This window comes from Apus apus, chromosome 2, assembly GCF_020740795.1.
Source record: "Apus apus isolate bApuApu2 chromosome 2, bApuApu2.pri.cur, whole genome shotgun sequence".
In the NCBI taxonomy this organism is placed as follows: Eukaryota; Metazoa; Chordata; class Aves; order Apodiformes; family Apodidae; genus Apus; species Apus apus.
The window spans coordinates 5,711,668-5,729,036 of record NC_067283.1 but is presented as its reverse complement, the minus strand read 5'-3'; the positions used below and the strand labels follow the sequence as shown (position 1 = coordinate 5,729,036).

General features: G+C 37.4%; 1 protein-coding gene across 1 annotated transcript in view; it reads right to left on the bottom strand.

Moving 5' to 3' along the window:
* The window catches only part of LOC127380383 (sodium channel protein type 5 subunit alpha-like), a 36,330-nt gene extending 19,905 nt beyond the window's left edge, over positions 1 to 16,425 (bottom strand). The window contains 10 exon segments of the mRNA XM_051609168.1: positions 4,588 to 4,773; positions 6,298 to 6,492; positions 7,446 to 7,590; positions 8,178 to 8,241; positions 9,378 to 9,620; positions 10,449 to 10,540; positions 12,587 to 12,715; positions 13,828 to 13,917; positions 15,308 to 15,426; positions 16,147 to 16,425. Coding sequence (XP_051465128.1) covers positions 4,588 to 4,773; positions 6,298 to 6,492; positions 7,446 to 7,590; positions 8,178 to 8,241; positions 9,378 to 9,620; positions 10,449 to 10,540; positions 12,587 to 12,715; positions 13,828 to 13,917; positions 15,308 to 15,426; positions 16,147 to 16,419 — 1,536 coding nt within the window. The 5' untranslated portion in view covers positions 16,420 to 16,425.
* Between the last annotated feature and the right edge of the window lie 944 nt (positions 16,426 to 17,369).

The following is a 17,369-nucleotide window of genomic DNA, read 5'->3' as shown; positions in this document are numbered from 1 at the left end:
ACAGGGAGCTCCTCACTGACCACATCATAATGCACAGAACCTTAAAGTCCCCTTTCAGTACAACTGGATCTGCTTCATTTTCTTTTTGTGAGAAGGTTATTTATAGAAAGATGTCATATTGTGACTTCAAACTCTACAATAAAATTATTTTTATGAACATATTCTATAAAACTGTTATTCAGGAAATTAAACTGATATCCTTGGCCTCAGGGGTTTAATAGTAATTATTTCTTTTTGTCTCTCTCATATTTTAATGACTTGAAAAGCTAAGCAAACTTAGCTGATGGAACTGTCATAGAATAGACATCCAGAATTAATTTATAATACAGCACTAAAATGTTCATTTTTCTATTGTATTTTTTAAGAATCTAAAAGACTTAGTCAGACTATTCTAACCACAACTCAGTCACCAGTCAAACTTGTCCTTTCATTCCTTTCTACAATGTTTGGTATCTCAGAGGAGAGAAATCTAGAAACTTCGTGCAGCAGCCTGACTAAAGTCCTCAAGTCTTCTCATTGAAATTCAGGTCTGTTCAGAAGCATTCAGAGTTAGTGTTTTCAGAAAGATTAAGAGTATTCACCAACACTGAACTGGTTATTGCTGCTTATCTATCTTTAGCTGAAGTAAAGAATCACAGAATCAAAGAATCTGCTGAGTGGGAAGGGACCCATCAGGATCATCAAGTCCAACGCCTGTCCCTGTGTAGGACACCCCAAGAATCACACCATGTGCCTGAGAGCATCATCCAAATGCTTCTTGAGCTCAGGCAGGTCAAGTGACCACCTTCCTGGGGAGCTTGTTCCAGTGCTCAACCACCCTCTGGGGCAAAAACCTTTTCCTGGTATCCAACCTAAACCTCCCCTGATTCAGCTTCCTGCCATTTCCCCGAGTCCTGTCACTGGTCACAGGACTGAAGAGATCAGGACCTGCCCCAGCTCTTCCCCTCGTGAGGAAGCCATAGACTTCAATGAGGTCACCCCTCAGCCTCCTCCAAGCTGAACAATCCAAGTGACCTCAGTCGCTCCTCAGAAGTCGTCCCTTCCAGACCAGAAATAATCCATTAAAGTTTTTCTAGAACTGGTTATGTCCTGCCAAAACGTTTCTCCCCAATATGCTTTTTTCTCTTTGACTTAGCATCTTTAACCTCTTTTGTGATTAGAGAGCAGATTGTTTGAAGACTCCTCAGTTGCAGCAGAGCTAGTACTACCACTAGTAGCCATGATATGAAACAAACTGCCATGTTTTTTCCAAACTGTATTTGACTAATGGTAGAACTATACATTGGAGCAGCTCACACTGCTTGGATCATGCTCTAAACCTTCTTTTTTAATTTTTATTTTAATTAATATGAAATACCAACATTTGTAGGACAAAGTGAGAGCTGTGATGTAGGGGAGTGAGTGTGCAGGTGGACTATGCCTCTTAAAGCACCTTCATGATTGATAAATAGCTGCTTCTGCTGTTAAATTATTATCTGAAAGTATGTTTAAGACAGCATAAGACTACAACCAGGATCTCACAATTACCTGGAGGTAGGTGTTGGAATTCTTAATGCAGATAGTGTACAGGCATCTGTTAGCAAGCTCAGTAATGTAGTTTAAACTCTGCAGAATAGACTTCTGAAAAGTGGGTTCCACTCAACATTTCTTGTACAAAGTTTTAATGCAATCTAGGACTTGTTCCCAAAAGTTTCTATACAGAGATGTCCATACCTTTGCAATTCCCTGCACATAAAGAGGACAATGAACCTTGGGAAGGGTCTGAAAACATTATTTCTGAAATGTAAAATCACAGATTGTGCTTAGCATCCAACCTGTGCAGATTTTGCAGTCTTAGGGAGGTAAGATCTAGGAACTAAACCAAATTTATTTTCTTCTTCCATATAGTCACAGGCTTAGAAGGAAAATATAAATACATAGGGTTATTCTGCATAAGAGGAGATTTTTATTCTTATAGAAGATATGACACCTGTTATGAAAAGACTTTTCCTCTCCTCAATAGGTATAATACTGCACTACCATGGACTGTGACAGTGTTCCCTTTAAGCACAGCAGAGCCAAAGTAGGTCACAAAATGGCATAATATTCTTCACATGGCTGTGGAAGCAGCAATGGCATTCTTTAAGAAGTAAATACTACACTAAAGGAGATAGCAGATGGCAGCTGCTGCCAAGTGGATGATTTTGACTCCTTCAGCTCAGACACATAATTTAATATAGCTAGGATCACAGAATTCAGAAGAAATTCTGTGAGAGAGACTGTCAGAATGAAAACCTATTCCATTTTAGCTAAGTTGACATGTCTGATAAAAACTCCCCTACAAGGACACTTTTCAAAAGGAAGGAAGTTGGGCCATTACTCCTTTAGATCAGCTACTGGAAAGTTCCCATTTTCTATGAGATGGGTGGGAACAATTCTGATGTTCTCCCAGAAGCAAGAGATAATCTGCCATGAGATGAAACCATCATGGGGTGGGTCATAGAAAATACATTGGGAGAAAGAGGGCTGGGGGCTAATATCAAAATGCACTGGGTATGTTTTGGTGATGATTTCCAGCTCTCCACATCTAGAGACCCTGCTCAGTCATGGTAAATGATCACCACAGAAATGGGAGGAAGAAACACATCTGGTTTGAGGACTGGTTTGAAATTCCAACCTGCGTTATCAAAGGTGTGGCTGGGAACCAGGGTTTCAGTCAAGGGGTTTTTTGGACAAAAACATCTACTTTTGCACCATTTGTCTTTCCACTGGACTCAGTGTGGTGCAAGTCACAAGCCTATACTGGAGAACAGCTTGTTGAAACAGCATAAGGGGATTAAAATATTTATTTTCAGATATTGTTAAAAATAACTCAGTAATATTGACAATTGCATGAGAACTATTTCGGAAGATTCTGCTCAAGATTAAAATACCTAAATATAGGCATCTACATGTGGACGTTGTCATAGAACCAGAGAAAAACTAAAGTTGGGAAGGTTTTCTGGAAGTCTTCCTACTCTCTTGTTCCAAGTAGGGCAAACTTCCATCTCAGGGACTATTCAAAAAATTTCTCTGGATTAACTGTTCTAATATTTACCCTCTGTCACAGTAATTTTCCACACTCACCCTCCCACCTCAGTAACTAATTGGAATTTCCCTTCTTGCAACTTGTTCCCCGTTGTGCACCTGTAAGAAGATAATGGCTCCTTCTTCTTTTTACGCTCCCACTAGATACTAGTAGACAGCAATAATCAGTTTCTTCCCTTTCCCACTTCAGTCTGAACAAACCAAACCTTTCCAGTCCTCCTCACACATCAAGTGCTACAGCCCCTTAATCTTGGTGGTCTCCCTTGGCTTTGCATGATAACTCAACAAAATCCTTCTACTGGAGAGCTCAAAACTCAAGACAATACCCCAGATCAGTCATACATGCAGAGGTCATGCCAAGTGAAGATACAGAACTGGACTAAGCTTTGAAAAGGTAAACAAACCCACACTCTAAATGGATGCTGGACCATAGGAAACATGATTGTAAGGACTGCCCATGAGGTCCAGTATTTTGCCAGTTTCAAAGGTACTGTAAAAAAGGCCCCAGGATTAAGCAAAGTAAGAATTACAAGTCTTAATAGCAATTTCTTAATGGATTTAGAAAGGAATGCTGAGCAGAGGGATCTTTTGCAAAGCCAGAAGTCACTGCTGTAATCAAGATGTGAAATAGCACACATGGGATTCAGCCTAATGTTCAGACATCTGCATTTAATATGTCCATGTGCACAATGCACCTAAAATCCTATTATAAGTGATGCTTTTTCTTTTTGAAAGTTTGATTCACTTAAACATGAGTGTCTGAATCCATTTAAGGTTGCCTATTAAGACATTTGGTGTCTGAGACACCCACAGTCTTAGACTAAGCAGACATGACACATCATGACTGCACCCCTCCGTAGAGTAGAGGGAGGCCAAGTAAGACACTCTAGAAATCCTCTAATGTCACACAGGATCAATTTTTGCCCACCCCAAAAATTTAAATCTTTATTTGTCTCTGGGACATAGTCACACAGTGCTGGAAGATGTGTCACAGACACCAAAGATATCCAGGATATCTAACCTGTCCAAGAACATCTAAAATGGCAATAAAGGCTCATAGTTAGACAAGTGAACCAGGGCCTTAACATTAGAAGTCCAATCTTAAATACCTAGGCCAGGGAATTAGCTGTGTCTACAAAAAAAAGAAAGAGTAGGTCATGAAGGAATTCTAGAACTTTCAGGATTTTATGTTTGTTTATGCAGCACAATAAAGGTGCTGACAGATCTCAGCACATATTTAAGTGCAGAGGACAATTAGGTGCCAGAAGTATCCTGCTGAAGGCCACTTTGAAATTCCCTTTCAAATCCATGTAGTGCTGTCTTCCTCTAGTCCTAAAATCTGCTTTTGAGATTGCTTTACAAACAAGTAAATTCAATGCATGCAAGAAGGAAAAAAGAATAATAAAAAAAAATATTTTAAAAAAGGAGGGGGAAATTGCAAATAAAGAAAGCTTTTCTGCTCATCAAATTGTCATGTCACATTCACCTCTAAGGAACATATCTTCTGTTTCAAATACTTACAAGCTTCTTGTGACAGCGACCAGGCTGTGACTTAAACATAGCTTCATCTTTGTCATGATCACCTAGGATTAAGTTTTGCCTTAAAATAGGTCTGTCTTTCTTCATCTCTTTTTCTTCTGTATTTTCAGCAACTGGCATTTCAGATCTGACCTCTAAAGCCTCATTACCTTCTCCTGCAGCCAACATCTATAAAAGAAACATCAGAGGGTCTGTCTATTAATACAAGGGGAATGGATCAGGATCATATACAGTTTAATTTTTATGCTATTTGAATGCTTTGCAGTAACAATGCCTATCTTTCAACTATTTAAACTACTATAAAAAGAAAGGAGCACAAATGGTATGCACAATACTGAAAGATAGAGCAGGGTTACCTATCAGCTACTATAATTAAAGTTTACCCTTGACTCTTTAGATACTGTACTTTGAATCTGAATTATAGACTATTATGGTGTCTCCTTTTCATCTTCTTTTCTTGATTGGAAAGGACCTTGAGCCCAAAGACAACAGGAGACTAAGGGCTCAGACTAAATCCTACCATGTTAAACCTTTTTAAACTCCTAATCCTGTTGAAAGAAGAATAGAAGGAAGAAAAGCCTAAGTAGAGCTTAGCAAGTTGGAGTTTTGGACAGAGAAACATTACAGGCCTTGTCAAGAGCAGTAGAGGAGGAATTTGGTAAATGGGTGATGCCTTTCACCTTAACAATGACATTGGACAGTTGCTACAGAATATTTGTATGTCCTCTTACAAGTCTGACTTTCCTGATTGTTAGCAGTAAATTACAGGTATGTTTTATAAAAATAAATAAAATATGTCTTACCAATAACTGTCTATCTATCTTGTTCTTGCTGCCTCAGCTCACACCTTCACTTCTCAGAAATAAAATAAAAACAAGTAGATCCCTTGTCCTGTACAGGCCAAGGAATGAATGAAGCCAGGCCATACTGTCCCAAGAGGAAACACTGTAGAAATCTGATGTGTCTCTTATTAGCTCTCCAAATCAACAGCAAGTAAACTAACACAGTCTCTGGGTGTCCTACAGTGATATAGAACTAATAGCAGTCCTGGTCTGGCCAAAGATTATTCCTGCTCTTGTCAACTGGTAAACATGCTGCATGCACTCACTCAAAAAGAGGCATGTGAGAGCCCTTAAACAGCTGAGCAAAATGGCTCTCAGAAGCTTGTGCTTTTTATCAGTCCTGCAATCTATCAGCATCAGAACTTCCAATCTCAGGGAACTGGAAAAATGACAACTTTTCTTATGGATGCAAATGTACCCACTCCTATTTCCTTCATTAGAGGATGGAGGAATAACAAGAAGGAATATCCAGAGAAAGGAATTTCTGTAGAGGGCAACAGTGGCAGTGCACAAGAATGGGGCAACCCACAGAGCAGGCACCTGAGCCATACCATAAAAGCTATATACTTGCCAGCAAGTCATTCCTATACAATGTCAGGTCTGAAAATGCTAAAACTTAATATGATTTAACTTGGACTCAACCTGTTTGTTTATACTACAGAAATGTTTTTATATATTTTTATAAATATATACATACATATATGTGGCTATTTATAAAGAGACAGAGAGAAAGAGATATTAAAGTATTGTAAGAAGCACATATTTAACTAAAATCCTAATTTCCTTAATTCACAAATAGAAGAAAACAAAAGGAATCACATATTATATATTTCTATAACAATGTACAAACCTTTTCTTTCTCTAGAAGCTGTTTGGCATCCTGAAGTAACTTTTCCTTTGCCTCTGTTTCAGCAAGAGTAGCTCTGCTTTGCTCTTCATATGCCATAGTTACAACAGCCAGGATTAGATTGAAGAGATAAAATGAGCATAAAAAGATGACCCCCAGGAAAAATAAAATGGAGTTTTTTCCAGATGTACGGATAGTCTGTGAGGAAAATGTAAAGCCTGTAACAAATACTTAACAAACTACCATTTACAATAGAATTTCAAACTACCTTTAAACAATTTATCTCCCTACACAATATAAAAAGACCATGTATTGCACCGTTTCATTGAACAACAGTAGGATCTACCTTTGGTCTAATTTATACAGTCTAATTTATTTAGACTGACTGCTTATTTATACTTTTTTTAAAGTGGAAGCAGAGGACGTGGCCCCAAATTAAGCTCTGAGACATTAAAAATTAAAAACCACAAGACCACCAAATGGCAAAAAGAAGATGCATCCATTAAAAACAAAAAAATCTCACTTAAGAAAAGTTAGTTGAAAAAAAATTAAACTGAACCATATGAAAGCTATAGAATAAGGCAGAGGATAATTCCCTTCTAGCAAAGGCATTGCATAGCTGTAAGGGATCCAGAGCATTCTCTACATGCAGCTTTTGTATAATTTTTGTCAAAAAATAGAATTTAGATGTTATGTTCAACTCTCTGGCTCCATTTTTTTTTAGTACCAGTTGTCAAAAATTATCTGAAATGCAAGTGTATATGTTGAGCCAAAAGGCTTGGTGAGGAGTCAAGACTTCAAAGGAAGAGAAACAGTATGTCACAAGTTCTTATAAACCCTGCAGCAACAGTGAGCTCACTAGCTGGATCTATTATATACCCAAATCCTCTGGTAATTACATAATAACATTTAACTACTAATCACTGACCCAAGTGTGTTCTCCCAACAAATTTCACAGCAGGATTGCTCCCATCCAGTATCACTTGCAGCTGTTACAACTGAGTCACTTGAAGCTACTTCCTTAATATTTACATTCATTTTGAAAGAAATTGGGTACCAGTGATGTTAAAACAGGTGCAGATTTTTCTAGTGGACCTAAAGCTCTAAACTGCATGTCTAAAGTCATTCTAGGAGGTAAGAAAAGTACCTACTTGTCTGTAGAGGCGCTCCCAGCAATCCTGTGTCATCAGACGGAATAAAGAAAGGAAGGCCCAGCCAAAATGATCAAAACTTGTGTAACCAAAGTCAGGATTCTTACCAACCTTCATGCAGCTATAGTTTTCTGGGCACTCTTTCCTAACCAGAAAAGAAATGTTAAACAGTCCTTACTTGCAGTATGAGATTACACCTGAAAACACCCAGTACACACCAGCAAATTCAGATTTGTTCCATTTTCTGTATGTTTTTAATTAAATTCCCCAATATAATTCTGCCAGGAGGGCTGATTAGTATCAGATAATCCTTGAAAGCCATTTATTTAGGCAAAGAAACTAGACAGAAATTCTCCATCTGAGATGCAAACAAATACATAGAGAGGGGGGGAAATGGAAATGTGCTTTTTTTAAATACTTAACCAAGATGAGGAGAGTTTATTCATATCTCATAGCTCTTTACTGATCTGTATCCATACTCCTCCTATATCATTCTACATTAACATTATATTATCACTGGTAATATACAAAGCACATATATAATTGCTTGCATCCTCGGACTTTAAATAATTCCTTTTCTGATGTGAAATATCTGGGTTTTAATTTAATAACCCCACACACATGTATTCCACTCTCTTGAAAAGTCATCACCGTTCCTTTAGGCCAAAACTAATCCCCCAGTATATCTGGAGAAAAAACCAAGGAAGTACTAAAACTGTTTTCATCACTTACTCAGGTTGTGAACTGAACCCGCAGAGCAGTATTTCAGAAGATCCATTCATTCTGTAGCAGATATCTAATTAAAAAAAAACCCAAACAACAACCCAAGGAATCATGAAATCAGAAGCTGACAGTTGCTACAGCACTCTGACAGCAAACCACACATTGCTGAACTTTAAAAAAATACCCTGATGGACCAAATCTCTATGTAAGGCTCCTTTTACAACACATAGTATATAGGGCTGTTTCTCAGCAAAACTGTCCCTATGGCATTTATGGTTTTTTAACATCTTAATTGAATAGCTCACAAAGAAATATTTTATTTGATCTCCAGTAAAAATAAGGATCTCTGCAAGAAGTAGGGAAAAATCTCTGAATTATAGAGATTAATTGATGAAAAAAATATTTCTCTTTGCAGTACCTAATTTTAGGATCCCAGTGCATATGTAAATCAGCAAATACTTGGAGAAAACACAGTCCCTTCTATCCCACAGAGTCTTTCTTCAAACCAAAGATTCACAGGTTGAGGGAGGTAATTCTCTACTATGTTTCTGTGAAACCCCACCAGGAGTAATGTGTCCAGTTCTTGGGCCCCCACCATAAAAAGGACATGGAGCTGTTGGAGTAGGTCCAGAAGAGGGCTATGAAGATGCTCAGAGGGCTGGAGCACCTCTGCTATGGAGACAGGCTGAGAGAGTTGGAGTTGTTCAGCCTGGAGAAGAGAAGGCTCTGGGGAGACCTTAAAGCACCTTCCAGTGCCTGAAGGGGCTCCAGGAAAGCTGGGGAGGGACTTTTGACAAGGGCATTTAGTGACAGGCAAAGGGGAATGGTTTGAAACTGCAAGATGGTAGATTTAGATTGGATATTTGGAAGAACTTCTTTCCCATGAGGGTGGTGAGACACTGGGACAGGTTGCCCAGAGAAGCTGGGGATGCCCCCTCCCTGGAAGTGTTCAAGGCCAGGCTGGATGGGGCTTGGAGCAACCTGGTGTAGTGGGAGGTCTCCCTGCCCTTGGCAGGGGGGTTAGAACTAGAGGACCTTTAAAATTCTCTTTCAACCCAAACCATTCTATGATTCACTCATCTTACATTGAGTTTTTCCAGACTTGATATTGCTACTGTGCAAATAGAAGGACAAACCTTCTTGTGAGAAATACATGCAAGGACATTTCAACATCCCTGTGAAAAGAACAAGACATGCACGGGAAGACACACAGATGATGTAAAGGGAGAAAAGAATAAAATTTACCATAATCATTTTGATTGTATGTCTTGGCATCCTTACATATTGTGTCATTATATATAGTATCATTGCGGACACATTTGGATTTTAAGTTGCCCATAAAAAGCTGGAGGCCTATTAGAGCAAATACACTCAAGCAAAAAACAGTCAAGAGCAACACATCTGTCAGTTTCTTAACAGATTCAACAAGTGAATTGACGATGACTTTCAGGCCTAGAAAAATAAGATTCAATAATATGCAAAGTGAGGACTAGAGTAGTGTTCCCATAGGATAACGTACAATACTTGCAAGTATCTTAAAAACAGTATGATAACATACAATCAGTGTAAATGGTTTTGTAACTTCAGAGTATTAAATGAGGTAAAATAAAGCACAGGGATGAGTATTTTTATTTAAATTGCCTAATAATAACTTATTTGGCTTTTACTTCCTTCTAACTAACTTTCCTAACTTGAAAATTCTGAAGTAAGATGTCATCTAAGCAAGCTCTTACAAATTTAATGGATATGGACAGATTTCTGTGCTTGATTAACATTAAACAAGTACTTCACATTGTGCTAAATAAACATTACAATTAAGGATAGCTTCTGCTGACCTCAGGGAATTCTGTCTTAGAAGATAATGCCTTACAGATATCACCAGTTTTTTAAAAAAAAGCTAATGAAGCACAATGCAAACCCAGAAATATGCTGGCATAGCCATATTATGTTAAGACAACGTATAGAATAAGGTGTGCAGATCAGGTAAAACAAAAGTAGAAAGACAAGAGCACTGGGTTAAGTAAAGGTGAATATTAGCAATGGCACAGGAAAAGCAGAAAATATTTATATTTGCCCGAATCAATATCATTTTGAGAAAGATGACAAAAAATATTCTGTTAGGATGCTGCTGAGAGTTACTACAAACTGCAAAGCAGCCACACCTTGGACATCATTAACCATCACAAAAAGTGACCAAGAAACTGAAGACAAAAACAGGAGAGGAATTAGAGACAGCATACTGCTAAAGCAGAGAGAAAAGTAGGAAGACATGTTACTTACCTGGTATTACTGAAATAGCTTTCAAAGTCCTCAATACTCTGAAAGTTCTAAGAGCTGAAACCTTGCCTGTAGGTTTACACATAGTAGCATACCTACAAAATTAAACCACCCTATCACTGAAGGACCAAGCTCCAGCTTTTCAGACCATATGCATATTGAGCACACATTAATTAATAAGTTACATAAAATAAATAGGTGAAATATGTCCTAAGGTAAAGATCTAACGTTAGGAATCTAAGTCCCATTCTAGGTATTGATATAAAATAATGAGATATTTCATGCATGCTTCTGAAAAGAAACACAGCACATTTTACTTAGTGTGGATTTGGATGCTTAACTTTCAAAGAGTTTACTTATCAAAATGCCAAATAAGTATAAAACTTTCAGTGTCACAACCAAATCTTCTTGTACTAAGGCTAAACTGATTTAGGCCACATGAAAGTACACATTGCAGCCATCTCAGAACTACACAATACATACTTTAGAAGAAGGGAGTTGAGGACAACTAGATTTACAATATGTTAACTCTGTATATGGCTGTCTTTCTAGGTTATATTTAACAGTCAGCTATGAATTTGAGTGTTGAAATTAGTTTCAGTTTAATAGTTTCAATAATTTGAAATTATCTGGCAGCAGACATAAATTGCTGCACAAGAAATTTCAATTAAAAATTTGGAAGAAAACACCCCACAGTGTGGTTGGAATGGGTTGCTCAGAGGTTGTCAAATCTCCATGCTTTGAGAAACTTAGAACTTGACTGGACAAAGTCCTGAGCTACCTAATCTAAATTAGTCCTGCTTTTAGCATGGAGCTGGACCACGTGATCTCCAGAGGTTCCTTCCAATCTAAATCACTCTAAACCTCTAATAAATTAGAACAAGACAATTGAAAACTATTTAGAACTGCTAAATTAGATGTTGGCTTTGAAACCTCAGGGGCTGGACATGAGTCAATCTGATTATTTTGTTTTTGAGATTAACATTATGTATTTGACAACAACATTTTTCCTTGGTTTCTTCATTTCTTGTCCACCTACCTAATCGGTTTTGATATCAATTTGACCACACTGATCACAGCAATGATCCACCTGGCCTGTTGCCCTGTCTTTAAGAATGACCCCTAACTGACACTTACAGGTGAGTTTAGAATCAAGGCAGTGATGCTCCCCAGATTTAATTCTTCCAACCAATTTATAGCTCAGGAAATTCCTTAACAAGACATAGTATCTCTGTTAAAAATAACCCTTCATATGTCTTCATCCAGGATTTTGCCCAGAAGCCTTGTGAATGCCACTAAGTTTTTTGAATCCACAGCCTCCTATGGGAATATACCTACATGTAGAGTGAGAAACCACTCCCTTCTTTTTTATTGTGCCATATGATAACTTCATTTGGTGCCTTTAGCTCTCACTATAGGACACCACAAATTACTCATTCTCTTTTTGACTCTGTGCCACAGACTTCAACCATGCTCCTGCTCTGCATTTTATTATTTTTTTTTCATGAGTTCTACTCCATTTAAATAGTTTATTATTATGTAGGATACAAGATACACCTCTTCTCTGTATCTTTTCTAATTCTGTCATCTTTTGAAATGTCAGGAGCAAAACTCCATATAATCCTGAAGAAAAATACAGGACACAGTGAAACAACTATGTGGTGTTCTTCTTTATTTCTTACTCTCAATGTCCTTCTTTTTTCTTTCTCTGACGATGATTGCACACTGGAGTGGTGTTTTCACAAGCCTGACCATCTTAACTCCAACATTTGTTTTCCCAACAAGGGAAAGCTATTTAGAAGCCCATAACTATGCCTGTAAAGCTGGGTCTGATTTACTTTGAGCATCACTTTACATTCTTGGGATTTCATCTGCTATTTATCACCCTGTCATTCAACACCTGTGACCTACTTTGGATCCTTCTCAAATGAGTTTCCTCTGATCCAGAGTAAAAGTTAGAAAGCTCAAAGATGAGCTTTGCATTTAGGTCTTTTTTTAAGGTCTATGACTATGGGATTCAACCACAGTAACTCTTAAGCACGTAGGATGCCAACCACACTGAAGAACTTCAGCAGTATCAAGTATCATTTTATCTGCACAGTTGTCTTTTGAGTGTAAAAGAACAAATGAGTTTGACTTACATTATAACAATAACGACGAGATCCACACAGTTCCACGGATCACGAAGAAAAGTGAATTCATTCCAAACAAATCCTCTTGCTACTACTTTTATCAATATTTCCGCCGTGTATATGCCAGTAAAAATGTACCTGAGAAGGCAAGTGTACATTAAAGTTACAGAAATAAAAATATTTATGAGATTCAGACATATTCAGGCCATTTTTACGTTTCCTATGATTTAGTCACTGGATGGAGATTAAGACAGAAAATGTGAAATGAAATAGGACAGGTCACGTTACTTTCAGAAACATCACAGGTATAAAAAAATTCATTCCTGCATTTTAGTAAGATTTCAGTGTAAATCTGCAAACACAAGATTTTAATGTCAATTTTAAATGTAAAGCTATAACCACAGATATTCACATAAGCACACACTATTTCTGGATGAAGGATAGCTCATATTTCCTTATGAAAAATGTTTAAGATCATGTTTATGTTCTAAAGCCTGCCGGAAAATTTCAAAGCCTCAACATTTTGGCAGCAAAATATCAGACTTCTTTTAGCCTTTAAAGTTTGCATATTTTATACATTTATTCTGACAAATACACTATAACTGAAAGAAATCCAACATAAAATTAAGCTATCATTATCCCCATGCTGATCCCAAAATAAGAGGACTTAAAATAAGAGAACCTCTGAGGCTTCAGGCACATTTTCAAGGCTTAGTTCTAGAACATTAAGTGAAATTATACACAGTGCACAATTACAAAAGGTAACAAGACATTATAAACAGACGGTTTCCTAGTGTGAACAATTTAACCAGGGGCATCCCCAGGAAATGGCAAGAAAGAATGGAATTAACATTTACCCTTATCCTTTTTGCATGAGCCAGCCATAACAGATATTCAGGTTACTGTCTTAGAATGAGAGATATAAAGTTAGGAACCTACTGCACAGTCTCTCTAAAAGGCTTAATCCTTAAAAGGAAAATTAGGGCAACCTTCTATGTTACACCAGATGGCAAAATTAGCCAACTTAGAGAGAAGGGCATATGGTGTAAGCCTCTAAGAAAAGGCACTGAAGGTGCACAGAAGACTCTGTGATACAATAATAATGATGATAATAATCCTAAATCTTCCTCAGAGGTCTGTCACAGAATTTTCAAGCCCCAGAATTAGATCACCACATCACTTCAATTTTTCAGTCCAGCGTTTTAGTATCCTTAGGAAAAGAGTGAAAAAATGGCAAATGAGATACTTACTCAGTGACGTTGAGTGACTCTGGAAGCTTATCTATAGCTATGAAAGCACAATTGAGTACCACAGTACATGTAATAAAGCCAACAAACAATGTGAATAATAAGTTAAGGAAAAAGTGCTGTATTATAAAGCCTGATTTACACCAAAAAAACCCCAAAACCCACCCATATTGAAGTAATTACTTTGGGTTTGAATATGCTCAGGTTTTTTCATGTGTTTTCCAAAGAAACAGATGGTAGATCAAGCTTCTGCTCAGCTGGCTAAACTTTATTATTTAAAAATAACAATTAGCTGCATGGGGAGAGAGTTTTGGTAGTTAGGATATTAATGGGGCATAATACACTTCACAGAAAAGATGAGGAACATAAAGAAATAAAAAATTCTGAGTCCTCTGCTGTCTACTGTTATTTGACACTTAAGAAACATTAATTTCTTCCCAGTAGAAGCATGGAATACAGAGAAATGGGCAACAACCGCATAAGAACATGGGGTCTTAAAACCTAGGAAAAACAGATTAAAAATGTAATTATCAATAACCACTATTTTTTTTAAACTGAGAGTCCATATATACATTCCTACAAGAGACACCTAAGCTCTGCCATGCATTCAGAAAACTTTTTCATCTTATGTGGCAGGCAACAAAAACATACATGAGAAAAAACTTGTTCACTTGTTACCTAATAAAAGCAGTTCTTTTTCTGAAACAAACCTTGGCCTCAAATGTAATATTTATTTGAAACTGAACAGCAAATTCAGCAATCTCTAGTAGCATGAATATGCATTCAAAGTCAGCCAGGAGTTCCCATAAAAGGATGTATTTCTAAAAATTAATAATTCCAAAGGAAAACAGATGCTTGGCAAAAAGAGCAGAAAATAATCCACCTATGGTTTTGCACCTGCCATTCTTCACATTTTTACATTCTTCAAAGTACGTATATATATTTTTGCAAACATCTAAAAAATGGATGCTTTTCAGAAATGGAGTCTGAAATACGTTTCTTAGGATACCATCTTTCAGCAAAGCATTGCTGTGAGTCCCATCCTTCATCTTGAAATAACTAAGGAGTCACTGGTTTTATTGTGGGTTTGATTGGTTTTGTTTTAGGTTTGTTTTTTGGGGTTTATTTTTGCTTGTTTGTTTGTTTTGCTTTCTTTTGTTTTTTTAAATAAGTTTGTCACCATAGTAGAGATTTTTAAAAAGTTCTGGAAAAGGGCTAAAATACCATGCAGTAGGCTCTAAATGTTGCTTCATAACAATATGTGAAATCTGACTTTAAATATGAGCTTTCTGACATTTTTACTTGTGCCAACACCATGTAAATATCTTGGCTGTTCTAAAACAAGATTCAGTATAACTTAAAAAAAATCTCTGTCACAGGCACATGAGCTTACATGTACAGGAACATGAATACAGGACCAGAATGACAGAAAATGGAACAGTATAGTTTAAGACTGAAATAAAGGAAACCAATAAAAGGATATGAATGGATCAGAATTTTAATTGCTGCTTTTCTGATTGGATTAAAGGGACCAATTATACCCAAGGCAGGAGTGGCAGTAAAACGGAAAATAGTCCTCCTCTTATTTACCACCATAAAAGTCTGTTAAGAAAAATAAATCCTAGTATATGAAACATTTTTCCCCAAAAATTTCCTCAGGTCAAGTTCCCCCCAGTAGTAAGCAATTATACAATAGACATTTCATTTAGAAGGGATTCCTAGAGCATCTACTTTACACACTCCTACGGGCAACAACACAAACCACTTTGCAATAGCATGAAGTCTATGCAATATAAATGTGGTACAATAAACAAAGCTTATGAGACATACCAGAAAATTAACAGACTGTAATGAAAATATATGTCTTTGCTACACAGACTACTGGAAGTATCTCAAATATGTCTCCTCTGATTTGTGTATTTGTAATTCAGCAAAAGCCTGTGCAGTAAATCAGCAATTCTGGTGTGATCTACAGTGTAACAGCCACTGTTTATACAACAGTGAGTTCAGCCAACAGACATCACAGAAACTGCTCTGGAAAACAAAACAAACCCTACAGTAGCCTAGAATATACTTCCTATCAAAGTGTATTTACCAAGTGTATCATATTTTCATAATCAATTTTGATTGCTGACTGGAACTTGAAATACTCCAGAGCATACCTTTGAACTCCTGCCCCAAAAAACACTAGGAACTTTTAAAGCTCTGTCTACAGAACGATCAAAACCCAGCACCTTCTGACCGGAGCTTTTGCTATCTCTTAAGAGTTCAACAGACAAAATTGAATTTAAAAAAAAAAAAAGTGCTTTTGAAAGTTTTAACCTTGTGATCACTGTAGTATGGATCAAAATCCTCAAGGGGTTCCCCAACGAGCTCCACAGGAACATCCCCATACAGAGATGGCAGCTTCTTGCAGGTTTTCAGATCAAGCTGAGGAGTAAGTTTTTCTTCTCCAGCATCTTGGTCCTTATTCTTCTGTTTGACTTTGCCTTGCTGCTTTTTCTTCTGAGCAATTCTTTCCTCTATTGCTGCCAAGGACTCAGGGGTGAAACGTCGAAAGCTGTTAGCTTCTGATGGCCAAAACAAGGGATCCATTTTTCCTTCTAGATGTTTGTTTCCAGTGCTAATAACTGCAAAAAAGAACTTAACTTCAAGTAACTTAAAAAAAAAAAAAAAAGAAAGATTTTGACAATGAGAAAGTAACGGAAATCATACACAACTTAAAACACTACATAAACAATTTCATTCTTCTGTGAAAATCCATATGAAAATAGCAGTGTCTGGGAAACATTTGGGTTTCAAATGCACCTCCAGATTTCCTGAAGTTTTTATAAGGAATCTTTTGAAATTGATTTATCCTGACATGACTTATCACCAGTGTACAAAACGTATGATGCATCATACGACAAACTGTAGCAGGTTGCTTGATATTATTTCACTAACTTTGCTGACAGTGAGTCCTGCATACCTGCACAGCAAGCCTTGGTCATCAGGAACCACTTAATACACATTTCTCAACAAATTACACCACCAGTGACAGAACTGGGATAGCTGCTATCCTTAATTCTGCTTGTGACCTGCCGTGTTCTATGTGGTTAGAAAAGCCAGGGACCTGCACTTGCTCAAAACAAACTTCACTGGGAGGTGATCTGGCCACTGATCAGCCCTCTAGCTCCATACCCACTGATTGTCATGCAGAATTGAAAGGCAAGATGAAGCACTACTACAAACCAAATCATCAAGTAAATCTGGCATCACCCTCCTCACAACTGCATGTCAACAGGAAGATCAGTCACTCCTAGAATTTTGCAAGTGCCTCAACACTTTGTGGCTCTGCACTAGAGTGTCTGCTGTTTCTGCAGGTCTTGGTTATGTTTACTCATTTAATAATTACTCTTTTCCAACCATCAGAGGACACAAATTTAGTTACTGTTAACTCCTAGGATTTTGATCCTAGTCATTGACTTGTTTATGCATGCTGACAGGTATGGGTCTGCCTCCCATACCAGCCTGGGAAAAGGCAAATATGATGAAGCAATTTCACC